At 33.6% G+C, this 27,435-nt stretch overlaps 1 protein-coding gene across 3 annotated transcripts in view; it reads left to right on the top strand.

Moving 5' to 3' along the window:
* PXDNL (peroxidasin like) overlaps positions 1-27,435 on the top strand; it is a 512,873-nt gene that overhangs the window by 163,051 nt on the left and 322,387 nt on the right. For all 3 annotated transcript variants that reach the window (XR_012484142.1, XM_074278161.1, XM_074278143.1), the window contains exon 2: positions 6,373-6,444. Coding sequence is in view for 2 of the 3 variants with exons in the window: in XM_074278161.1 (XP_074134262.1) it covers positions 6,373-6,444 (72 nt within the window). In the remaining variant the exon portion in view is untranslated. The remainder of the gene's footprint in view (positions 1-6,372; positions 6,445-27,435) is intronic.

Genomic DNA, 27,435 nt, shown 5'->3' with positions numbered 1-27,435 from the left:
GTACAAAGAACTCTGGGATGAGAAAATTCCTTCTATCAGTGCAATTTGTCAATTTCTCTTCAAATTATAAGTAACTTGCCCAGGGTCACAAAGCTGATATCTGTCAGAACCCAAGCAATTTTGCCATTGAGACCATTTATGTATTGCTTTTCTATTAACTAAAATTAATTCCTTATTTTGAAAGTATCCTTGAGATATAACAAAATGGTTGATTGGTACTTAGCAATGAAAGTTAAGGAAGATCTTTATGAATCCATATACCACCTAATTTTTGGAGTTTTTATAGTAATATATAAGTATTTTAGGGATCTTTGATTTCAGAATTGAAGATATTTTCTTCACTTTCTATAAACTGAGTCATATGCCTCAGGGAATTGCTTAGAGAAAAAAAAAAGTATCTTCTTATGTCCCATTTGTTGATGAGCTTATCTTGTTGATGAACTTATTCTTACAGCTTCCTGGAACTTCAAGAGGCTCAGTCAGAGTAAGATGTCTCATGTAGCTAAGAAATATATTTTCAGGGAAACTCCTTTATCCTTATTTGATTGCAAGGTGATTGACATGCAAATTGAGTTTCTGTTCTTGCTTAGTATCTCTCCCAAGGAGCTACAACAACATAGATATTTTTATCAGACCTATACTTAGGCCTTTTTAATAGGGTAAGATGATTAGAATTTGTTCTTCTTTGGCATAGCCTCAGAAAATCCAGATTCTCCTCCACACCACAGTAAAGCATCAAGAGGCCTCTGGGTATCTACTAATAATTCTATTTTTCATAGTGCTAACTTCAAGCCTGTTTTCAGGTATAAAGGTCTCCCTCTGACCTTTTAAATGAAGCATTTCCAAATTCTCTATGAGTGTTAATTCCTTTCTTCCAAATGTCCTTGGGTTTTTTGTTTTTTAATTATTTTGTATTTATTTATTTATTGTATTTATCAAATGAGGTATTATTTGTACAGTGCTTAGTAAAATGACTAACACATAGTAGATGCTATATAAATGTTAGTCATTACCTATATTCACGTTAGAATTATCCTTTATGTATTTAAATGCATGTATGTATAGATATATATGTGTGTTATTATTTTAGCCATATTTGACTCTTTATGATCCCATTTGCCATTTCCTTTTCTAGCTCATTGTACAGATGAGGGAACTGAGGCAAACAGGACTAAATGACTTGCTTAGGATCATACAGCTGATAAGTGTCTGAGGCCAGACTTGAACTCAATTTCCAGAAGTCCAGTGGAAAAAGTTTTAAAAGCCCTGTTTTAGAGTAGGGCAGAATGCCTAATCACTAGGGAGAATATAGCACTTCTCAGGGCCCCTTTCGTAAATTAAGTAGAGTAATTGCTAGCAACTTCACCTGGTGATTAAGTAGGTATTTCAATGTTGCTAATTGTAGTGATGTGTCCATAGTCAATTGCCAAAGAAGCAAATTAGGGAAACATTTTGTTAATGGCTGGTGAGCATTTAAACACATTTTTTGAGACAAGTTCTAGCCTAAGTGATCTTTTCAATGTCTGTGCTATCCTCATTCCTGTCCCCACTCATCACTCAGCAGTTTCCTACATACAATCGTACTTAATAAATGCTTGTTCAATGAACAGATTAAACAGGAAAAAAAAGTTTCTTTCATGAATAGCCATTAGAAACTTGTCATTTAAAAGAGAAGAGTATGTGGGAGCATCTACATAGTTTGGATATTTTTATTTTAAAATCCAGTTTAGTAAACCAAATGATGACACATGGCATTTAGGCAGACCTCAGGGCTTCTGTTTAACCATGAGCCATAGTCACAGCATATCATTTACTCATTTTAATTGAAAATTAGCTACTATGAAATTGTGGCTCTTCTGGAAAACTGGGCTCTAGGGAAAAGATAATGAGATGCACTGGGCTTAAAAGGAAACTGGACTGAGTTGTTATGTGTGGCAAAATTTCCTATTTTAATTGAAATTCTTCTGCATTTCTCAACACATAATTTCCCCTTTTGAAAACTGTAATTTCAAATTGGAAAATACATGAATAATAACAATAGTAACATATTTATGAAATTTTCATTTGAATATAAGCTCTTTGGGAATATGTACTGATTTTTTTTCATTCTCAATATCTAGCATAGTACTTGGCACACAGTAGGTGCTTAACAAATGTGCTTAATTGAATTTTCCTATTTAAATCAATCCAACAATCATTTATTGAGTGTTTTCTACATAGAGTATTGTAGTAGGAACTATAGAGGGCACAATAATAAATCTGGATTTTAAAATAGTTAACACACAAATTCTATGTCCTCATCTTCAAAAAAGAGAAAAGGCTATGATAAATTCAAAAGAGCTAAAATATAGTCAAATGTACAGAATAACCCAAGAGAAATGTAAACATAATGTTGTTATGGGTATTTGGAAGACTAAAAGAACAAATTTGGCTGCAAATTGGAAAAGCGTTGGTGAAATAATTGAAATAGAAAGCACAGGGTATGATTTCAACTAGTAAAGACTGGAGGAGTGAAGTGGTATTCCAGACTGAAAGAATACTATGAGCAAAGGGGTGAGTACTTAAAGTGAGGCTTACATTTGGTAAAGAGAATAATAATTCAATTTGACTCTTTGTGTGTATGTGTGTGTGTAGTTGTAGTTGTAGTAGTAGTAGTAGTAGTAGTAGTAGTAGTAAATCATGCCTAAAAAGACTAGAAGTCCGTTAGATACAATATATGGTGGATCTTAAATGCTAGACTCAAGGACTGAAGGAATAAACCACTTAAGGTGTACTATGTGTCAGGCACTATGTTAAGCACTTCATAAATAACTCATTTATCTCTTAAAAAAAAAAACACCTTAGGAGTAGGTGATTTTATTATCCCCATTTAATAATTCAGAAAACAGAAGCAAACAGAGACTAAATGATTTGCCCAGGGTCATATAGCTAGTATCTGATTTAAACTCAGGTTTTCTTGATTCCAGGCCCCTTACTCTATTGTGCCACACCTACTAGAGTAAAGAATTTTGACTTAAGTCAGTGTAGACAATGGGAAAATTGAATTATCTATAGCACATCCAGTGCTACTATATAGCAACAATTATGCATTGTTGATTTTAGTGTTAAAGAGAAGACACAGAGTAGATATAAAAATATGGAAGTCATTTGCATGAAGATAATAATGAAACTTATGAGTTTCATAATGAAACTGAAGAGAGTACCAAGTGAAAAAATATTGAGAGAAAATGGTAGTGAGTATAATAAAACAGTGTCTTCTGGGATTACTTATCCATCATCTGGATAATTATCTGACAGAAGAGATTAAGGAAGGGTAGTCACCTAGGTAGGAGGATTAAGAGAGTTATATCATAAAACCCCCCAAAACTGTGAATGCTATAAATTTGAAATGTTGCTTGCACTTTCATATGAGATTACTGTATTTCTTATTAATTTTATTTAATTTTTACTTTGTTTCATGAGATCTCTCATGATAGGGGGAATAATCTACAAATATAATATAAAGAAAATGAAGATACAAATACAAAGGAGATAAATATATAAAAAAAGGACAAGAACAGAGAAAAGGTTATCAAATTTGTCAGTTAATAGATAAGTTTGAAGAGAGCAGATAACCTTGGAAGTTTTGAACCAAGATGATTAGAAAAAGGATGGCACCATTTATAGAAACTGGGAAATCAGAAACGAGTACATTTGAGGGAGCAGTGGGGTGGGAGTAATAATAGGTGATATAATGTATTAGGTTGTGGATTTTTAGAGTGTAAGGTGCTGGTAAAATATGTAGACTGAGAATGTAAATAGGTAATTGGAAATTCAAGATTAAATTTTAGAGTAGGGATTATAATAGGAAGTATAGTTGGGAGAATTGTCCAGCTAAAAACAATCATTCAAATTGTAGGGGGGGGTATATAAGATTTTCAAGTTGGGGATTTGTATATCAAGGAAGGAAGGATGAGGATATTTTGAATTAGGACTGTGTTTAGAGAACAAGAGGAAAAAACAGAGCCATTGTGTATAATATAGGCAGAATTGCTGCTATAAAGGGAGTGCCAGAAGAATATAATGTCAAGAATGAATGAGTTGTACAATGTTTTCAGGAATATGACAATCGAGAAAAAGTCATTGGATTTAACAATTGGGATGTCATTGACCTTGAAGAAGACTACTTCAGGGATTTCCCAGACAAAAAAAAAAGACTGTGATAGATTAGAAAGGAGTGAATGGTGAGGAAATGAAAGCAGTGAGTATTGTAATCATACATTGAAGTAGAGAAATCAGATAGTCACTTGAGGGAATAAGAGACTCCCTCTCTTCCAGGTGAGGAAAGTTAGAGATAATTAAACAGACTCAGAGGAATAAGGGAAGAAGCCAATGGAGCACAAGAGATTGATAATGAAAGACAGAAAATAGCATAATGATGGAACAGGACAAGAGGGGATTTATTTTTTATAGAATCACAGAATTTCACAGTGGGAAGGGACTTCAGAGCCCAACCTGTACCTCAACAGGAATATTAAGGAATACCATCCTTAAAAAATTGCCATACAGTCTCTGCTTGTATGTTATCATTGAGGGGGAATCAGATATCTCCCAAGGAATCTTAATATTAATAACTGACATTTATATAGAGCTCAACGTTTTCAAAGTGCTATACATCTATTACCACATTTAATACTTTTTGCACAATTTCAGGAACTGGGATATTTTTCTATGTTGCAAGCTTAAATCTCTTCGGATCCTCATGTGGGAGCTCCCTCAACATCCTTTATGATGGTTGTCTTTTTGATGTTCTTGAGCTTTCAAAGACCTTCGTGAAATCTTATCTTCCAAACTGAGTATCACCTTCCAAAGTCAATGGAATAGCACAGTAGGACTCTACTTCAGAAAATAAACATTTATCAAGCATTGTGTGCCAAGCACTGACTGTGCTATAAGTAGATTTTGCTGAGTGCTAGAGATACTCCCTGCCTCAATAGGCTTATATTTTAATATTTGATATTACATTCTAGATTTTTGAGACCTTTTTGGATCCTGACTCATTATCCAAGTTTTCAGCTATCTCTCTTAATATAGTTTCTTCTTCAAATTTGATAAGTATTTTATTTACTCTTTCATTTAAGTCATTTGATAATTATATTAAACAGAATAGGGTCAAGGATAGATTCTGGGATAGTCATTTAAAGAAATTCATTCTATTTACTATTGAATCATTAATAACTTGAATGACTATCTCTGTGGGTCCACTCATTCAGTCAATACTGTATCTGCTTTTCTGCTCTATGAATTTACCCTACATCTTATTCATTAGCTAGCATTAAAAACATAAAACATTTCTGAAATCTAGCTATTCTATGTCTATGGCAATATCTATAATGATAAATGTGTCCAGGAAAGAGAGATTTGAGAAGTAGGGATGGAGAAGGGTGCCTACCATTTGGCAACTTTTAACTTTTAACTATTTATACTTATGTACTAGCTGCTAAGTTGTTTTTTTTTTTTTTTTTTTTTGGTTGTTGTGTTTCTATGGTGCTAAATAATTGCATATATTATCAGAATCCCCTAAATTTTGCACCCTGGGGCAAAGTCCAATTGCTCCATTCTAGTTATAGAATGTCTATCTATAACATGTTTCTAACCCACTTGTCTTATAACACTATTAAAAAAGGAAATGAAATTAATGTGATATGACCTATACTCACTGGAGCCATGCTACTTTTGTAGTGAATCTATGTTAATAAATAAAGTTTTTCTCATATTTCTTTCCTTAAATTAGTTCCGCTTAGAGGACCATTGATCAAACATGGTTTCAAGAAAATTAATACAAACAAAATATATTATGTCAATAATTGGCTTAGTTCACTTTAGCAGTGGCTATCTGGTCTACGAAGACTATGTTAACTGATGAAAAACCTTGTGATAAATTGCACCAATATTATTATTTTGTTGTAGTTATTAAGAAAACAGCAGGTCTTTGCCACATTAATTTATATTTGCATAATGACACAGTATGTAGGTATTACTCTAGTTATATTGTTAGGAACATGGGGTTAGAGAATATGAATTTGCACCTCCTCCCCAAAAGAATGAAAGCATAACAAAAGCTAAGATATATTTGTATAATAGCATTGACAAAGGTTTAGTTTTGTATATTAGAGGAAAATGGGGCTTCTGGATGAAAATTTTTGCTAAATATGGAAGCTTTGGGTGAGACATGTAAATTAGTAAAAAGACCAAGGGTAACAGTTTTAATTTCAAAAGACTGAAAATCTTGAAACAGTTGAAAGTAATGATGAAATAAGAATTAATATTTGATCGTTTTTCCTTCTCTTTCTCTACCTGCTCCTCTCCAACCCTCCCCTCCCTTGCCTCCAGGGACTTGCGGTTTAACAGAATACGAGAAATTCCATCTGGCTCCTTTAAGAAACTCAAGAATTTAAACACCCTGTAAGTATTGATAGCTTATCTGTAGAATTTTATATGTGGACAGTAGTACAGTGTTCATTATACACACACACACACACACACACACACACACACACATATATGTATATTTATATTAGTTTTTCTTATTACACATATAAAATTTGTTATTATTTTCTATAAGGATCCTTGATTTCATAAACAAAAGGAAAATATATTTGTTGAGGGAAAAAAAAATCTCATTTGAGATTATAAAGGGCTATTTCAGTTCTAGTTTTCAGCTTCCATGGGAAATTAATCTTGCTAATAATGAGAAACAAGTTAAATATAGGCTAATGGGAGAGATAGGATGACATTTGCCCCAGAATGATAACTAACAAAATTCTGCCCTTTTCCCCATACCCATTTTCTCCTCCTCCTCTTTTTTTTTTTTTTTTTTTTTTTTTTTTTAATCTAGATGTGGAATAGTTAAGAGTCCAGTTTTCTCAGAAGGTATATTCTTGAATCATCAATCAGTCAATCAGACCTAGGTGAGAGGACGCCAGGAAGCAAACAAGAAAAGAAACTTCTCTGCCCTCTCCCCCTGCTTTTGTAAACTACCTTTACGTTAGGTAGTTGATCTCTCCATTACTACATTTAGGAATCTATAAATTGAAAAATGGAAAACAGAAATTGCATGAAACCCAAAAGAACAGAAGGTAGTTACAGTAAGGAAACTTCATATCATTTTCATTTCCTATAGTAGTACTTGATCTTGTTTCACCCTCTGATTTGGGAGTTTGAATAATTGGGGAATAGCGAAATAGCATGTGGCAAAGATCTGGAACTCTAGGCTCTGAAAACCAGAGTTTGCTCTTGGTTCCTGGTAATGAGAAGACTTATTGGGGCATCCTTCTGAACCTACAGACTCATTGACTGCACTACTTTGTCTTCTTTGTCCCTAAATCCCTAAACGAAAAATACTGAAGATAAGATAATATGATTAATTCTTGAAGCTTATTTATTTAATACTTAATGGCTTATTTATTTACAAACTTTAGAAACTATTCTTTACTTTTTGGGGTGAATTCCCAGAAAATCCACTTTACATTCATTGTTTATCTTTGTTAATCACCCTGCTTCAGGAAGCAATTCCTCCCTCCCTCCCTCTTGTCCTTCCTTTTTTCTTTCCAAGGAAGGGTGAAGAAGGATGTTATGGAGGGGGGAATACAGTGCAATTGTCTTCTTCCAGGTTAACAATGCTTGGCATCTTCAGGGACAGCACTATAAAATACTTCGGTAGGCTTAAGTCCTGAGTTAGGGTTCATGCTAGATTATATTATTTACTGTTACTTTATACTCTTTTGGCCTCAGTTTCCTCATTTTGAAAATAAAGAAGACCAATTAAATGATCTCAAATGTTTCTAAAATATTAAATATTCTAGGGTTATAAATTCTGTTTAATTCTGTCTCCAAGATAGGGTCAGGGAAATTTTTTTATAAAATCAAAAGATAAAGAATAAATAGCTTATCTAGCATTTTTTTTTTTTAACCATGGAGTCTATTAACTTTTTCTTTTAATATTTTGAGAACTATATTTCAAAGTAGTTATTTCCTTGGTAAGCTTATATATAATATTTTTTACATCTATAACCAGTAATTGAGAAGAGTCTCAAGGCCTAATTGTTAAAGGGGTCTGTGACACAGAAAACATTAAGAAAGCTTGTTCTAAGTGAAAATAAAAATAACTTTCCAATTAAAGTATCTTTGATGATGCTTCCTCATTGTAATTATTTTGGATAGCATTTGTTGTTGTTCAGTTGCTTCAATCATGTCTAACTCCTTGTGATGCCATTTGAGACTTACAGGGCTAAATGACTTGCCCATGGTCACACAGGTGTTTGAGATCAAATTTGAACTCAGGTATTCCTGACTCCAGGCCTGGTGCTCCATCCCCTGCACCATTTAGCTGACAATTTGGATATCATACCAGTCTGTTAACAAAGAAATAATATGACATATTATCACAAATGAATGAATGAAAAGTGTGGTATAATTGGTTAAAATGATAAATTTCACTTCTTGTTTCAAAGATCTATAACCCTGGGCTGTGTATATACCTTTTTGGGATGTGTGTTGAAAATCTCTCTGCCTTAGTAGACAGTTGAATGAGATGCTATAGCCAAATAAAAGCTTTATGTCAGCTGGTGGTCAAATGATGGGCATCTCTCAACAGAGATAGGACTGAAATTATCTTCATCTCCTGTCCTCTACTTAAAAAATCTTTTTAATTTAATAAACACTTCCAGAATTTTATGTCTCCCAAGAACAAACTTTAGCAGCCAATGGTTCACCTCCATGCCACAGAGGTATGAGAGTAGTTTTAGAGGAAATAGAAATTATTTTATCTTTGAAATAGTCACAGGAATTTTTGAACTATAAAACAAATGATAAGAATTTCTCATATTTTGGCTCAAGTAGACCAGCAATAGAAACTCTCCTCCTTCTCTTTATCTCAAAAGGCTCCTTTTTACAGAATGAATGACATCAAAAGATTGCCAGGATATAGTGAGAAGGGAAGCCTCTGCTGAGGAAAATAAAAACAATAAATATTGCTAAAAATATTATGATTTTTTTCATTTATAGTCATGAAAAAATACTCTAAATTGTTATGGATGAGAAATATGCAAATTAAAACAACTCTGAGGTGCCACTATATATATATATATATATACCTCTCAGATTGGCTAAGATGACAGGAAAAAATAATGATAAATGTTGGAGGGGATATGGGAAAAATGGGACATTAATGCATTGTTAGTAGAGTTATGGAAAACATTTTGAAATTATGTCCAAACGACTATCAAAATATGCATACACTTTTGTCCAGCTGGGCAACTGATAAGTCTATATCTCAAAGACTTCCAAAAAAGGGGAAAGGACTTATGAATACAAAAATATTTATATCATCTATTTTTGTGGTGATTAAGAGTTGGAAATCAAAATGGAATGGTTAAATAAGCTGGGATATAATTGTAATGGAATGTTATTGTGTTATAACAAATGGTAAGTCAGATCATTTCAGAAAAACCTAGACTTAGTGAACTGATGAATAGTGAAGTGAACAGAATCAAGAGAAAATTGTATACAATAACTGCAATATTGTTTGATGAAGAATTGTGAATGACTTAGCAGTTCTCAACAATGTAATGATCCAAGACAACACCAAAAAACTAAAGTCTGCTCATCATTTCTTTTAGAATGATAATATTCTATCACACTCATATACCATAAACTATTGAGTCATTCCCCAGTTGAAGAGCATCCATTCAATTTCCAATTCCTTACCACTACAAAAAGAACTGCTACAAACATTTTTGAACATGTGAGTCCTTTTCTGTCTATCATCTCTTCGGAATATAGATCCAGTAGTCACACTGTTAGATAAAAGGGTATGCACAGTTTTATTTGGCCATAGTTTCAAATTGCTCTCTACAACTATCATAAATTCACTAACAGTACATTAGAATACTAATATTCCCACATCCCCTCAAATTCCAATATTTTCTTTTTTTGTCATATTAGCCAATCTGATGAAAGTGAGGCAGTACCTCAAAGTTTAATTTTTTTTTTTGTTTAATTTGTTTAATTTGCATTTTTTTGCTCAATAGTGATTTAGAACATTTTCCCAAATGACTATAGATAGCTTTGATTTCTTTGCAAACTGTCTGTTCATATCCTTTGATCATTTATCATTTGGGGTATGATTTGTATTTGTATTTGTGTTTTAAAATTTTTTTTTATTATTATATCTTTTTATTTACAAAACATATGCATGGATAATTTTTTCGACATTCTGTTCCAAATTTTTCCTTCCTTCTTCCCACCCCCTCCCCTAGATGGCAGGTAGTCCAATACATGTCAAATATGTTAAATTATATGTTAAATCCAATATAGGTATGCATAATTAAACAGTTATCTTGCTGCACAAGAAAAATTGGATCTAGAAAGAAAAAAAAAAACTAGGGGGAAAACAACAAAAATGCAAGCAAACAATAACAAAAAAAGTGGAAATGCTATGTTGTGGTCCATACTCAGTTCCTATAGTCTTCTTTTGGGTGTAGATGGCTCTCTTCATTAATGGACAATTGCAGCTGGTTTGAATCATGCCATTGTTGAAAATATCCACTTCCATCAGAATTGATCCTCATATAGTATTGTTGTTGAAGTGTATAATGATTTCCTGCTTCTGCTCATTTCACTTAGCATCAGTTCATGTAAGTCTCTCCAGGCCTCTCTGAAATCATCCGATTGGTCATTTCATAGAGAACAATAATATTCTATACCATTTATATACCATAATTATTCAGCCATTCTCCAATTGATGGGCATCCATTCAGTTTTCACTTTCTAGCCACTACAAAAAGGGCTGCCACAAACATTTTTGCACATGTGAGTCCCTTTCCCTCCCTTAAGATCTCTTTGGGATATAAGCCCAGTAGAAATATGGCTAGGTCAAAGGGCATGTACAGTTTGATAAAATTTTGAGCATAGTTTCAAATTGCTCTCCAGAATGGTTGGATCCGTTCACAGTTCCACCAACAATGTACCAGTGTCCCAGTTTTCCCACATCCCCTCCAAAATTGAGCATTATCTTTCCTTGTCATTCTAGCCAATCTGATAGGTGTGTAGTGATGTCTCAGAGTTGTCTTAATTTGCATTTCTCTGATTAATAATGATTTGGAGCACCTTTTCATATGACTAGAATAGTTTCAATTTCTTCATATGAAAATTGTCTGTTCAAATCCTTTGACATTTATCAATTGGAGAATGGCTTGATTTCTTATAAATTGGAGTCAATTTTCTATATATTTTGGAAATGAGGCCTTTATCGAAACCTTTGACTATAAAAATGTTTTCCCAATTTATTGCTTCCCTTCTAATCTTGTCTGCATTAGTTTTGTTTGTACAAAAACTTTTCAATTTGATATAATCAAAATTATCTATTTCGTGATCAATAATGATTTCTAGTTCTTCTTTGGTCACAAATTCCCTCCTTTTCCACAGGTCTGAGAGGTAAACTATCCTATGTTCTTCTAATTTATTTATTATCTTATTCTTTATGTCTAGATCATGAACCCATTTTGATCTTATCTTGGTATATGGTAGTAAATATTGGTCAATGCCATACTAATTTCCAATTTTCCCAGCAGTTTTTATCAAATAGTGAATTCTTATCCCAAAAGCTGGGGCCTTTGGGTTTATTAAACACTAGATTGATGTAAATACTGACTATTTTGTCCTGTGAATCTGACCTATTTCACTGATCAGCTAGTCTATTTCTTAGCTAGTACCAAATGGTTTTGATGACCACTGCTTTATAATATAGTTTTAGATCTGGTATAGCTAGGCCACCCTTATTTGATTTTTTTTTTTCATTAATTCCCTTGAAATTCCTGACCTTTTGTTCTTCCAGATGAATTTTATTGTTATTTTTTTCTAGGTCAGTAAAATAGTTTATTTCGAGTTTGATTGGTATAGCACCAAATAAATAGATTAAGTTAGGTAGTATTGTCATGTTTATTATATTTGCTTGACCTATCCAAGAGCATTTGATATTTTTCTAATTGTTTAGATCTGACTTTTTATGTGGAACGTGTTTTGTAGTTTTGCTTATATAGTTTCTGACTTTCCTTTGACAGGTAACTTTTGATAATATAAAATATTTGGGAATTTATTTTAAATGGAATTTCTCTTTGTATCTTTTATTGTTGAATTTTGTTGGTGATATATAAAAATGTTGATGATTTATGTGGATTTATTTTGTATCTTGCAACTTTACTAAAGTTGTGCATTATTTATATTAACTTTTTAATTGATTCTTTGGGGTTCTCTAAATATACCATCATGTCATCTGCAAAGAGTGATAATTTGGTTTTCTCATTATCTACTATAATTCCTTTAATGTCTTTTTCATCTCTTATTGCCAAAGCTAGCATTTCTAATACAATATTGAATAGTAAAGATGATAGTGGGCAACCTTGTTTCTGCCCTGATCTTATTGGGAATGATTCCAGTTTATCCCCATTATATATGATGCTTACTGATGGTTTTTAATAGATGTGCTGACTATTTAAGGAAAAGTCCACTTATTTCTATATTCTCTGCTGTTTTTAATAGGACTGGGTGTTGAATTTTATCAAATACTTTTTCTGCATCTATTGAGATAATCATGATTTTTGTTAATTTGGTTATTGGTTAGTCAATTATGCTAATAGTTTTCCTAATATTGAACCAACTCTGCATTCTTGGTATAAATTCTACTTGCTTATGGTGTATTATCCTGGGGATGATTTTCTGTATCTCTTTGCTAATATTTTATTTAAGATTTTACATCAATATTCATTAGGGAGATTAGTCTATAATTTTTTTCTGTTTTGGTCCTATCTGATTTAGGTATCACTACCATGTCTGTGTCATAAAAGGAATTTGGTAGGAGTCCTTCATTCCCTATTTTTTCAAATAGGTTATATAGTATTGGAGTTGATAGTTCCTTAATTGTTTGGTAGAATTCACATGTAAATTCATTTGCTCCTGGGGATTTTTTCTTAGGGAGTTGATTAATAGCTTGTTCTATTTCTTTTTCTAAAATGGGACTATTTAAGTAATTTACTTCCTCTTCTGTTAATCAGGGCAATCTATATTTTTTTGATATTTCTCCATTTCACTTATGTTATCAAATTTATTGGCATAAAGTTGGGCAAAGTAACTCCTAATTATTGCTCTAATTTCCTATTCATTGTTGGAAAGCTCTCCCTTTTCATTTTTAAGACTAACAATTTGATTTTCCTCTTTCCTTTTTCTAATCAAATTAACTAAAGGTTTATTTCTTTTGTTGGTCTTTTCGAATAACCAACTCTTAGTTTTATTTATTAATTCAATATTTTTTTTATTTCAATTTTATTAATCTCTTCTTTTATTTTTAGAATTTCAAGTTTGGTATTTGAATGGGGGTTTTTAATTTGTTCTTTTTCTTGGCTGCATTCCAAATTCCTTTGCTTTTCAGAATATCAGATTCCAGGTCCCTTCAATTCTTTAAGGTGGAAGGTGCTAGATCCTGGATAATTCTAATTGTGGCTCCTCAGTATTTGAAAATTTTTTTTTCCCTCCTGAATGCTTTTAATATTTTTTCCTTGGTGTGATAGTTCTGAAATTTAGCTATGGTATTCTTTGGAATTTTAATTTTGGGGTCTCTTTTGGGATGTGTTTGGTGTATGGCTCTTTTACCTTCTGATTCTATGACATCAGGGCAGTTCTCTTTGATGATTTCCTGAAAAATAATGTCTAGACTTTCTTTTTTTTTTTTTTTTTTTTTTTTTAATCATGGTTTTCAGGGAGTCCAGTAATCTTTAGATTGTCTCTCCTAGATCTATTTTCTGGATCAGTTGTTTTCCCAATTAGGTATTTTAAATTTTTTTTTTTTTCTATTTTTTCATTTTTTTGGTTTTGCTTGACTGATTCTTGATGTCTCATTGAGTCATTCATTTCTATTTGTTTAATTATGAGTTTTAGTGAATTATTTTCTTCATTTTTAAACTTCTTTTTGTATTTGTTCAACTGAATTTTTAAGGGAGTTGTTTTGTTCTATGGAATTTTTTTTTCATTTTACAAATTGTTTTTTAAAGAGTTGTTTTCCTTTTCCATTTCACAAATTCTGTTTTCCATGGAGTTCTTTAGCTTTTCCAATTCACTTTTTTTTAGGGAATTGTTTTCTTTTTCCACTTTATCAAATCTATCTTTTCATGAATTATATGTCTTTTCCAAACCCTTTTGTAAAATTTTCCTTTCCCCATTTTTCTTCTAGCTTTTTTTTGAGATCCTTTTTGATTTCTTTTAGGAGATCCTTCTGTGATGGGGACCAGATTATATCACCCTTTGGGGCTTCATCTGGAGACAAAAACTAAAAAACTCTGGAGAGTCTTGGAGACTAAATGCTCAGGGTTTGAAATCTGTTCTTCTCTTTCACTATAGAAACTATCTATAGCTAGATTTCACTTTGCCTTTTTTACTCATTTTTTTTTTTTTTTAAATTTGGGATCTGTTTTTAGGGCAAGGGAGGTTTTTCCAAGCCATGGCTGCTCTGGGTCCATGCTGACTTATTCTAGGTACTGGAATGGTATGGCCAGATTCCATGAAACTGGTGCTTTGGGGTACACTCTTTACCTTTTGTGTTTGTATTGGATGTTTTATAACTTTTCTGCTGATCTACTGGCTTGAAGCCAGGGCAGAGTAGCCAACACTATGGTAGATTCCTCCCCACACACCATCCTGGTCTGCACAGTGTGCACTGATGTCCTGTACTTGGTCACCTCTCTGTGCACAACCAAAACAGATTTTTTTCTGCTGATCTTCAAAATTATTTTCTGTTGGTAATTTGCTGCACTCCCAATATTTGTGAATTCTGCCAGTCTAGAACTAGTTCAGAGGCTGAATTTGGCAAACAGTTGAATGTCCCGGGAGGAGATCAGAAAGAAGCGGTATTTTTTCTGCCATCTTGACTCCACCCCCCTCCCCCATTTGTATCTTTGTAAAATTGACTTAGTTCTCTATATATTTGAGAAATGAAGAATTTATCAGAGATAAATGTTGCAAATTCCCCCCTCTACTTTTTTGATCTTATAATTTTGATTGTATTATTGGTTTTGTATATGTAAATACTTTTAATTTAATATAATAAAAAATCTGTTTTGTATTTTGTAATGCTCTCAGTAATTTCTATGGTCCTAAATTCTTTATCCATAAATCTGATAGACAAACTATTCCATGCTCTCTTAATTTGCTTTTGGCATCATGCTTTTTTTCACTTTATCTTAGTGTATGTTGTGAGATATTGATCTGTACTTAGTTTCTACCATGCTATTTTCCAGTTTTCCCAGCATTTTTTTTTTTTCCAAATAACGAGTTTTTGTTCCAAAAATTTGGATTTTGGGGCTTATCATACGCTAGATCACTGTGATCATTTACTATAATGCAATTTGTACCTGCAATTTGTATCTATTCCACTGATCCATTACTGATGAGAGAAAGGAAAGGGGGAACCCCGTTGGTCGGTGCAAAGATCCCATGAGGCGCAGTGTCCCCTGTAAATGAATTTACAGGCCTGAAAACCTAGATTGATAAATAAAAGGTTTATTGTAGAAATTTGGAGTAAAGTTCAGTTAGAAAGATTCCAGGACCAAAGGTGGCCGCTGGGCGGGCAGGAACCCTTACATGGCCCAAAGGATACTATGTTTTGGGGGGAAGGGCTCCTGCAAAGAAAGAGCTCCAGCTTGGCTCTTTTATACCTAGAAGGGGCTGCTTGTAGGCTGTGCCAAGTTCTGGTGGGCTTTTCAGATAAGGAAGAAACTGTGGAGGGTTGGGGAAATCTGAGCAGATAGTGAGGGCTGAGCTCAGATATTCAAAAGAGTGCTTTTTGACCAGGATTTGGTCAAAGGTCAAGCCATCAAGGTCAGTCATGGGATTTGGGAAATCAAAAAGGAATCCCAAAGGGACCTTACCCCCTATCATTACTCTATTACCTAGCCAGAACCAGATTGTTTTGATGATTACTACTTTATAACACAATTTGAGATCTGATATAGCTAGACTACCTTCTTTTACATTTTTTTCATTGATTGCCTTGATATCTTTGAATTTTTGTTCTTTCTGATCAATTTTGTTTTCTTAGCTCTATCAAATAATCTTTTGATAGTTTGATTGGTATGGCACTGAATAAATAGATTAAATTAGGTAGATTTGACATAGATTAAATTAGGTAGATTAGTCATTTTATTATAACAATTGACTTGGCCTACCCTTGAGCAATTAGTATTTTTCCAGTTGTATAGATCTAATTTCATTTGCATGAAAAGTGTTTTATAGTTGTATTCATATAATATGGGATTGTCTTAGCAGTATTTTATATTGTCTGCAACAACATTTCTAACTGGCATTTGTGGACTCATACTTGGTTGTTTCCCATCACTTATATGTATAATATATCTCTATCATATCCCTGAAGGATTGTAAACTAATAGATTCGCAGTTTCATATACAATCACTTTTTTTTTCTCTAATCTAATAGATTAACATAATATGTTATGGAATGCTTGTTTTATTTCTTAAGTTCAGAATATAATAAATAAAATAAAAAAACAAAAAACAAAACAACTCTGTGAAGGTAGGGACCATGAATTCTTATTCTAATCCACTCAGCTTCTTCAGTTAAGAACTAAAGAACTTCTTTTGAAATACTGGAACTGAGTGGGAGGGTTTCTATGCAAGATTTCAGATGTATTGTGAACTAAATATTGAATCTCTTCTTTCAAGATTTAGGGGCAATTTCCAAGCCCATCTGGAGACAGCACAGGTCTGCACCTTGGTGCTTCCTCTGCTGCCTTATTTTCTTTGACCTAACTTGTTAGAAAGATGACTTGAGTTTTCCTCTTACTAGTCCATGGACTTTTTCCTTTAAAAAGTCTTTTGTGGGGATTTAAAAATCTTACTTTTTTTTTCTTCCCTTCCCTTCCCTCCTCTCTTCTTCTTCTCTTCCCTTTTCCTCCTTTCTTTTATCTTCTCTCTGTTTATCTCCCTTCCAATAATTTCTTTAAAGATGATGTTATAGTTGAAGATATGCTTATTTTTGTTTTCTATTCCTAGTTTCACTAGCTTCCTTTCATGCTTATACAAAGGCCATTTTTGGTTTTCTCTCACCCGCTATGCAATCATTTCTAGGACCTTCTCTTCGGATATTACCTTCTTGCTGCTGGATGTGTGTGTGTGTGTGTGTGTGTGTGTGTATAAACATAGTTGTTTGCATATTGTTTCCCCCATTAGCATGTGATCTCCCTGAGGTCAGGGATTGTTTTTATTTTCTTTTTCTTTGTATCTCTCAATATTTAGCTCAGTGCCTGCTTATTTACTCACTTTTTATTCATGTGGCTTAATTTTTGAAGGGAAAAAAAGGGTAGAATATAAAGTCTGTGTGGTTGGAATGTTTGTTTGTTCCTGCTAGGTGAAGTCTCACTTATTAATGTGAAATTCTCACCTATTTGCACTGTCTAAACCAGATTTGAGACAATTCAGCCTTAGTTTTCAAATTTTAATGAAACCATTAAATTGGATTTTTCAAATACAAGTGCAATATAATAATAAAAGTAGAAATAATTACCTGCTCATTTGAGAGTGGGAGTATAACTTTATTTGATAAGAGGCAGTACAGTTATTGAAAAGAGAATTGTACTTGCAATTAGAAAATCTAAGTTGAAGTTCTTACTTTACTTACTAGCTGTGTGACCTTAGGGAGATGGGAGAGAGGAGCTGAGAGTAAACATTTATCAAATACTTACTGTGTTCCAGGCACTGTGCTTTGCAAATATCATCCCATTTGATTCTCACAATAACCATGGGAGGTAGCCACTATTATTATCCTTGTTTAATAGTTGAAAAACTGAGGGAGAAAAGGGATTGGATGATTTGTCCAGGGTTACAAAGCTAATAAGTGTCTGAGATCTCATTTGAATTTACATGTTTCCAATTCTAGGCCCAGTGATTTATTCATGTGCTTTTTAGCTGCCTACAAAGTTTTAGAGCCTAAGTTTTCTTCTTTTTATAATCAGTCTATATTAATAATTGTGCTATCCTTCTCATTGGAATTTTGGAAAGAAAGCATTTTGTGAATACTAGAGTACACAGAAGGCTAGGATGGTTATTAGAGTAGGGTCTGGTTCAGGCTCTTACTATGTTAATTTAGGTTGGTATTAGAATCAACATGATGAGGTAGGTTTGTAACCTACATAACAGTTAAATGTTACAGTTCAAAAAACAGGTAACAAAAGAAAGTTTAGTTAACCCTAACATAGAATACTTAGTAAAAACACATTATCACTTTGGTAAAAGATATATCCCCACACCTTCTTTTGGAAACAAATCTAGTTGGCAGAGCAAGGTATAGTGACTTGAACTAGCTCCAGATGTTAACCAAATCTCAAGAAACTTGACTCAATGTGTTTTTTTTTAATGCCATACATGGCAGGAAACACATGTAAATCTAACGAGGTCACCAGAAAGTTGCATCATGGGATATGAGACTTAAGCCATGTCAGCCTGGGTCAATGATATCCTAAAAGGGGGTAACTATATGGCAGGGCAGATAGAGCATTGACATGGGAGTCAGTAGAAGCAAAGTTAAAATCCAGCCTCAGACACAAAATTTATTGGCTGGTAAGCCACTTAAACCCAAACACCTCATTCCTCCCCAAATGATATCCTAGACAGCTTTGTAGCATTTAGGGAAAGACAACAACAAAAACAACAACAACAAAATGCACAGCTTAATCTACATGTCAGGGAGAACTCTGAAAGATGATAATCCAATCCCATCAATATATTAGAAAAGGCATTTTCTCTGGTATTGGAATACCAGAGGTTAAATATTGCTGTTTCTACTTTCTATCTGTATGACTTTGGAGAGATCCCTTTACTTTCTTTAATTTCTTTTTCTACATTTCAAAGTGAGAGATTGATCTAGAAAGTCTCTGAATACTTTCTGTTGTTAACCCATCTTCATTTATAAAGGAATTATCACCATTATTATGTGTAAAAAGTGAGTCATACTGGCAACAAGGGCTGGTGTTGGAGTTAGAAAAAGTGTTCGTTTATCCTCAAGTACCTATTAGTTTTTGTGACTACAAAGAACAGATTATAACTCCACAAGGCCATTTAGGTGAGCCTTAAGACTGTCAATTCTAGAAAAGTTGGCTTCCTGCCATAGAGACTTTCCATACTAGAAGAATTCTATATCAGAATAAAAAAAAAGCATAGTTTTGAATTCCTTGCCACTCCATTAAAATTAAATTGAAATATTATAATAAAATGTAATTATAATTATACATTAATATAATGTTAATAAATCCAAAATCTGGTTCAAGAAACAATGACTAAGAACAATAACAATAATATAATAGAAAATCAACTGAATTCTGTTTGTTTAAGGGAAACTGCATGGTAAGATCTTATGTAAAGGCAAGAGACCAAAGGAGGCAGATGGTACTAATAGACTAAGCATAAATCTAAATCATACACATGTCTTCTGCAGATGTAGAAACTGGTCCCAATAGACTATTTTCTTTGCAGATGCAGTGGATACCATCAGCTCCCCTTCACAGTTACAAGCTGTGATGACTTTTTCAAACAAACAGAATCACACTTTGGAAGATGCAGTACAGATGTGAAATGACCTGAACTCCTGATAAATACAAGTTTATTATCAGGCCTACTGTGATATTGGTGGTTGCATGTCATGGGCACTGAGTATGGAGGTAGGGCTAGAATAGTAACAGGAGGTCTCAAAAGTAACGTGGACAATAGTGGAAAACTCTGAAATTGGCTTATCCTCAGAGTTATCTTCTTGGAATTTGTCAATACCTATAGATTAATAAAAACAAAATAAGCAAAAAATAACAGAAGTCAGAGTTGAATTGACTTGTCTAAAGTCAGTAACTAGGAATTAGATTTTATATTAGCATCACTCAGAGCTCCTAGTATACCGTTGATGACCTGAAAAAGTGAGTGGTCTCTTATCCCTAACAAAGATAAGATAAAGGAAGTTTAACCTGCATTAATATACAGGAAATATTAATAAACTACTCCTTTTTTTGGTCTCCTTTATTAGTTCTTTATCCAACTCAACCCACTCATCAGGGGTATCTCCCATGGCTAAGTCCTGGGACCCCTTTCTTTTTATCTTGGTGATTGGGGCAGCTAGGTGACACAGTAAATGGATTGCTGGCTCTAGAGTAAGGAAGACTCCTCTTCCTAAGTTCAAATATAGCTTCAGACACTTAATAGCTCTATGACCCTTGACAAGTCATCTAACCTTATTTGCTTCACTTCCTTATTTGTAAAATGAATTGGAGAAGGAAATGGCAAACCCCATCTAGTATATCTGCCACCAAAACCTCAAATGGGGTTTAGTCAGACACAACTGAACATCTGAACATCATCATCATCGATGTTGGAGATTTTATCTATTTCTAAGAATTTCTCAGGGTTCTCTCTCTCTCTCTCTCTCTCTCTCTCTCTCTCTCTCTCTCTCTCTCTCTCTCTCTCTCTCTCTCTCTATATATATATATATATATATATATATAAAAGTTTATTTATTTATTTATATGTAACCTCAGTCTCTGTTGAGCTATAGTTATTGATCTCCAATGGATTTTTAGATATGGAACCAGATGACTCATAGCAAACTGAACATATCAAAAGAAACTAATTATCTTTACTTCTAAGTACTCCCTCCTCTTGTTCCCTATTGCTATTAAAGATTCCATCCTCCTCTCAAGCTCATAACCTTTTGGTCTTGTTTTGTACCTCCAGTCTGTTTCATTGTAGCTGGTAGACACTAAGCATTTGATACATACTGTACTTGTTAGTTGACTGATTAAAAGAATCAGAGGAAGTATGGTGGTACATTGTCAAGAATTGCAGGGTAAGAAGATATGGATAGGTTGAGACTGATCATCGAGGGATGGTTGATTTTTCTTTTTTTTTGAGGAAATATCCACATTGATGATATTATAGATTGACTACTGTGCCTAAAACTAGCAAGCATTTTTTCAGCATTTGGCATATTCCAAGCATTGTACTAGGCACTGGGGATATAAAAATAAAAGTTAAAATCATTGGATTCAGGGATTCGATTATCAGAGGAAATAACATGTAACCTTATAAACATTTCAATATAATACATGTTTATTGTTCTGTATTCCAAGGACATGCTAAGTGCTGGGGATACAATTCATATAAAGACAGTATCTATCCTCTACCTTTTTTTTTTTTTTTTTTTTTTTTTTTTTTTTTTAAGAGGGTGACAGCACAGAAAATGAGGCAGGAAATTGGGGTAGGGTGGGAATGGGATGCCAGGCAGTACTCAGACTCTGAGAGTTGAAATTAGCTAGGACAGCAGTTGCAAAGTAGAGTGACCTTGAGGATCTAGTTTCTGCCCTCTATGAAAGAAGGCAATAGGAGTAGTTTTGTATTACACCTTAGTCCTCCAGCTGGAGGGGAGAGCAACTGAATGAGGTGGTATCAGTCAAAACTCTAGTTAGCAGCATGATGGTGAGGTTAGAATTGATAAGCTTATTCTTGTGGGTTGGAAGAATGGAGGAATGAGGAATCTTGTTTCTTGGAGTTGAACTTAGATAGTGAAGGAGATGCAGAGTGGAATAACAATGTACCAATAATAAGCAAAAGAACTAACATTTAATGGTGCTTTAAGGTTAATAAAGCAGCTCATATGATTTATAAGTTTTGAGCCTATTCAGAATCCCCTGAAGTCTCTGCAATTTTAAGCCTTAATAGTTTATAAAACTGCCCAGAGACTTCTGGGACCTACTGTTTAAGTATGAACAAAATACATAGCAAATAAATACAAAGCAATTATAGGAGGTAAAAGCATGAGTAGATGAAGAGATCAGGACAACCTTATTATAGCAGATGAAGCTTAAACTGAGCTTTAAAGAAAATGAAAGTTAAGCAATAGAGGGGAAGGAGATCCTTCAAGGCTTGGTTTATTTAGTGGGTGTAAAATCAGAGAAAGAGGAGACAATATTTTGTGAGGATCAGCAAGGTTAGCTGATGTAACTTGTAGATGCTCAGCAAACACTTGTTTAAGGAGAGTTTCAAGGAAGTCAGGCAAGGAGAGAGAGGGAGGGAGAAAAGAAGGCATTTATTGTTAATGTGTATAAATGATTCTTTAATTTGATTAATTGATATCTTCTTTTAATGGAGTTTGAAATGATTCCTTAGCTCTATCACTTAGTACTCCATGGGCTAATTTAAACTCACTTTGATCTTTCCTAGGTAGGGAGTGATTCTAATAATGAAGTTCTTGTTCCAAACAATAAATGTAGGTATCTGAAATGATCAAACATTGAGGGAGACAAAGTGCCACATACCTGATTTTAGCCATGCTGTGCATTTTCTTTCATGTTCTTGCTCAATCATGAGAATCACTTGTTTGTAGCTTTCTCTTTATAGAGAATATGAGATCTGAACCACAAGATGTTTTTTTAAAGGAAGTAAATAATTTCCTGTGGTGCCTCATTAATTATCACAGTGGTAACTCTGCAACTCTTGTGGAAGTGCTAAAAGGTCACAGGGCAACACGAGGGAAACCATCTTTTTTTCTCTTGGGTCTGTCTCTGATGTCTACACTTGAGAATCTTCAAATAGTTCAAAGCTGAGTCTGTTTCTCTACTCTAAGAAGCCCATTCTGTTTTTTACTAACCCTGGGCAAATCCTGGGACTTTATTTTTCTCACTTATATTAGAACAGGCTCTTACTTATCCCTGGCCTGGAGGATACCAACTGAATAGTTTTGTGCTTCAGTATCTCCCTATGCAGTGGAGCTTTTCACAACACATTAAGAAGTTCTCTATGGCCAGTGTAGATCTATAAGCCATTATAGGATAACTTTCTCTAGTTTAATCTCTACCTAAAGAAAACAATGGAGGGAAAGCACAAAAGGAAATATGATTAATTATGTGAATTATTTTTAATGTCAAATTAAGGTGTACTATCTGCAGCAGAAACTTCTACTTTCGATTATGACTTTATGGTGATGTTGAAAGACTATTGACTTGAAGGCAAAAAAAAAAAAAAAAAAAAAAATTATCAGTGGAAAGACAGCTGAAACCAGAATTGTAGGTGTGGAGTTTAAATACTGCCTGTGTCTTTTCTCTGTGGCCCTGGGCAATCCTCTAAACTAACTCTTTAGCCCTTAGTTTCCTTCTGGAAAATGGGGAGATTAAACTAGATTTCTTCCAAGAGCCTTTTCAGCTCCAGTTATATGATTGTATGACCTTTTTTGATCTCTCCTTGACGTAGTGCTAATAAAAAACTTTATCAATGACTTGAACGAAGATAAAACCCAGAAAGATAACTATGACATTGGATGGTGAGATCCAACAAGATTTAAACCTTATCAAAAGTTGGGCCTAATAGAATAAAATGAAATGTAGCAAGGAGAAATGTAAAAATCTTTTGTTTGGAAAAAAAAATAATTCTCACTAGACCAGAATAGGAGAAATATGGCTATATAACAGTTCATCTGCAAATCTCTAGGAGTGTTAGTGGACTCTCAGTGGGGCAACAAATACTTTCATAAAATATGAATGTGATCTTTATTTGCATTAAGAGGGAAATAGTGGCCACAATCAGAGAAATCAGAGTACTGCTGTTGGCTACACATGTCATATTTCCCCTGGAGTATTGCATTTAGTTCTAAAAGTTAAATTTTAGGGAGAAAATTTATCAGGTGGATAACATTCACAGAAGGACAGAAAGGATGAGAAAACCTGAGTTCATGACTAATGAGTATTGGTTTAAGGAACATTGAATATTTAGTTTGGAGAAGTAGAGACAAGGAAGTAAGGCTTAAAGAGTTGCCATATAGAAGATAGCTCTAGGAGGAATCAGTGGACCTAGAAAAGAGGACAATTTAGGGATGTCCTAAATTTTTCATAGTCTGCCCTGCTTAGTCTCACCCAAAATCTTACTGCAAGTAAATATTTGTAAATTATAGCTATCCAAAAGCGAAATAGGCTATATTTGGAGCTTCCCTCTTTCACTAGAAGTCCTCTGATGATAACCACTTGTTGGAAATGTTGTAGAAGGGACTTTCTGCCAGGGACAGGCTGGGCTAGATGGTCTCTCTTCCCAGCCCTGAAATTCTTTGATTTGTACTTCTGTCTTATTTCTGACACTTACTACCTATTAATGACTTGGCTAAGTCAGTTAATTTTTTGAGCCATATTTTATTGATCCATTAAAAAAATAGTTGATTGTAATTTTATTGCTTAAATCACAGAGCGGTTGATTTTATAATAGAAAGAAATAAAGATCGAACTTAGAGACAGAAAAGATAGAATATAATCTTTGTTTAACCTTTTGTTATTCATAATCATTGACTGCCACTTTTTCTGTCCAAATCTCAATTTCCTTATCTGTAAAATGGCTATTTGTAAAATGACCTATTTCACAGGAAACTTTTGTAAATGAAGCACTTTGGAAATTTTTCTGGTACTTTATAAAGTGAGCTACTAATGTATAATAATGAGTATTTTTAATAGTTTTTATTTACCAGATATATGCATGGGTAATTTCAAAACATTGACATTAGCCAAACCCCCCAAAATGGACCAATACATGTTAAATATGTTAAAGTATAAATTAAATACAATATATATATATATATATATACATGTCCAAACAGTTGTTTTGCTGTACAAAAATAATCGGACTTTGAAATAGTGTACAATTAGCCTGTGAAGGAATTCCAAAATGCAGGCAGCCAAAATTAGAGGGATTGGGATTCTATGTAGTGGTTCATAGTCATCTCCCAGAATTCTTTTGCTGGGTATAGCTGGTTCAGTTCATTACTGCTCTACTGGAACTGATCTGGTTCATATCATTGTTGAAAATGGCCACAGCCATCAGAATTGATCATCATATAGTATTGTTGTTGAAGTATACAGCAATCTCCTGGTACTACTTAATGAGTATTTCTTTATGTAGCACCTGTTAAGTGCCAGGCACTGTGCTAAATGCTTTAAAATATTATGACATTTAATCCTCACAGCAATTTTGAGAAGAGTAGGTGCTGTTATTGTCTCTTTTTTACTCTTGAGGAAACTGATTCAGGCCAAAGTTTAATAGATAGAAAGTAACAGGTCACTTGTTGTCTTAGTTACTTTAGGCCTGTTGCTCTGTCCTTGTGCCATCTAACTGCCTCATATTTAAATACATTATATTATAGCACAAGAAGTCCATTTCAACAGGGATCTATTTAATAATCACTTTTCTTCTCTACTACATAAAGCTTGTTATCTGACAGTATGGCCTCTTTAAGGAGATGGCTAGCAGAAACAAGTCTACCCAAGTGAAAGGAGATTAACACACTGTTGATCAATGGTTTACTTCTTGAAACTTTTTGTCTATCTAGATGCTTCACCCATAGTCTGGCTTTTGGTCTTGTTACTGACTCCAATGTCTGCCCTAGCCTGTAATCTTCAGCTTCTGCTCTTGTGCTCTTTGCTGACATTGTGGCTCCTTTCCTTAGTGCCTAAGACTTTGCCCCTCAATTTTATTGGGCTGGATTCCACAATATGTGAAGTGAGTAATACAATACATCTGGAAAAGTAGGATGGAGCCAGGCTGTTAAGGGCAATTCAAGGCTCTCAGATACTTCTATGACTACAAGAGCCTCTAGTATCAAACTACTGTCCTAAGGTCAAGTAGGTTAAAGAATGAGAAGAGGCCTTTTGATAAGGCACTTAAAGGCAAATGGAAAGCTTCAAAATTTTTTGAGTATTTGAGTAGTCTGTTTAGTAATAGAGTTTGAAACTAGATTGTAAGAATTGTGAAGGATGTTTTGAGGAAGTGGGGATAATGATTGATGATTCTCTTGAAGGGTTTATGTGAGAAATGTAGTATAATTGCTTAAGAGACTTTGGGGATCAAGGGAAGGTTTTTGTAAGGATGGAGGAGACAGGAAATATTTGTGGGAAGCAGGGTGGAGGGTAGTGGATACAAGAGAGATTGAAGATAATAGATGTGATGGAGAATTATTTAGAACTTAAAGTTTCTATAAGAGTTTGAGGGATCATTTCTCCTTCTATTTAGTCCTCACACAAATACTTTCCCACATTTGCTTGCTTTTAGGTTACTAGATTTCTCCCATGGTTGTACCTTACTAACATATGGTGTTCTTCCATTCTCTCCCCTTTTACCTATTTTAGTAAGCAATAATTCATTTGAATAATAAATGCAGCAAAGATGACCTGACAACTTGAAGTTTAAAGTCTTGAAAATTTGGTAGGATTACAGATAAATATAAATTTTAACATCCTTTATTATATATGCTTCATCCCTGGCCAAGATGCCACTATTCTCTCTATCAATCAGCTTTTAAACAGACATTTATTAAGCTTTTATTAAAATGCCATCATTCAGAAATCCAAATTCCATTTTTAGGTACCATTTTCTTTGTCAAGCTATTCATTTCCTAAATCTGGTTTTTTTTTTTTTTTTTTTTTTTTTAATTCCTGAGGTCACTACTTAAAGTTAGTATCTATGAAAAAGACATCATCTAAATCCATGGGGGTCTTAAATTTCTTTCCCAGGATTTCATGATCCTAAGAAGTGTTTTTGTCTCTACATGAATAGCCAGATCATCATGTTTGAGAAATCTCAGACTCTTTATCATGGCCTGCATATAAGCTAAGGTAATAAACACTCATTTTTATTATTTACATCAGATGAATAAATAGTTGCCTCTTTGGAAATCACCAAAAATTACTGCTCATTTCTTTCTCTTCTGTGCGTTACTGGATAAATTCCTTTTTGGTACTACCTTCTTTTTCCTGATTCAGGTCAATTTATTCTGTGTCTGTATGTGCGTACATGCAGAGACATATATCTTGCATAAATTTAGATAACTAGGGATCAGTTTTTGTACCTTCCTCCCTTTTTATTCTATTATAGTGGCTATGGGTACCTTTCATAGAATAATCTCCTATATGTAATTGGTTTGATGTTGAACCAGGAGTGAGAAAGATTTTAAGGTTGGTTCTGCTACTAACAGATTATTTTATGATGAGTCTTTTAATTACTCTGATTTTTAAATTTCTCATCCATACCTTTCTTCCTTACCTTGTAGCCTTGTTGTGAGAATTAAGCAAGAATCTATATAAAAAGTTTTGCTAAGTATAAAGAACAGTAAAATGTAAAATGAAATTATTATTATTATTCATATTAAGGAAAGCAGGACTTGTGATTTTCAGTAATGATATAGGAATTTTCATCTCACAGTAGTCTTTTTATGTATGTACATATTCTTATTTCTCCAATTAGATTTTAAGCTCTTTTAGAGCAAGGATTTTATTGTACATATATACATATAAATAGATAGATAGATAGATAGATAGATAAATCCCC

Source organism: Sminthopsis crassicaudata, chromosome 1 (genome assembly GCF_048593235.1).
Source record: "Sminthopsis crassicaudata isolate SCR6 chromosome 1, ASM4859323v1, whole genome shotgun sequence".
NCBI classification, from domain to species: Eukaryota; Metazoa; Chordata; class Mammalia; order Dasyuromorphia; family Dasyuridae; genus Sminthopsis; species Sminthopsis crassicaudata.
Note: the sequence above shows the minus strand (reverse complement) of the source record. Positions and strands in the feature narration are given on the sequence as shown.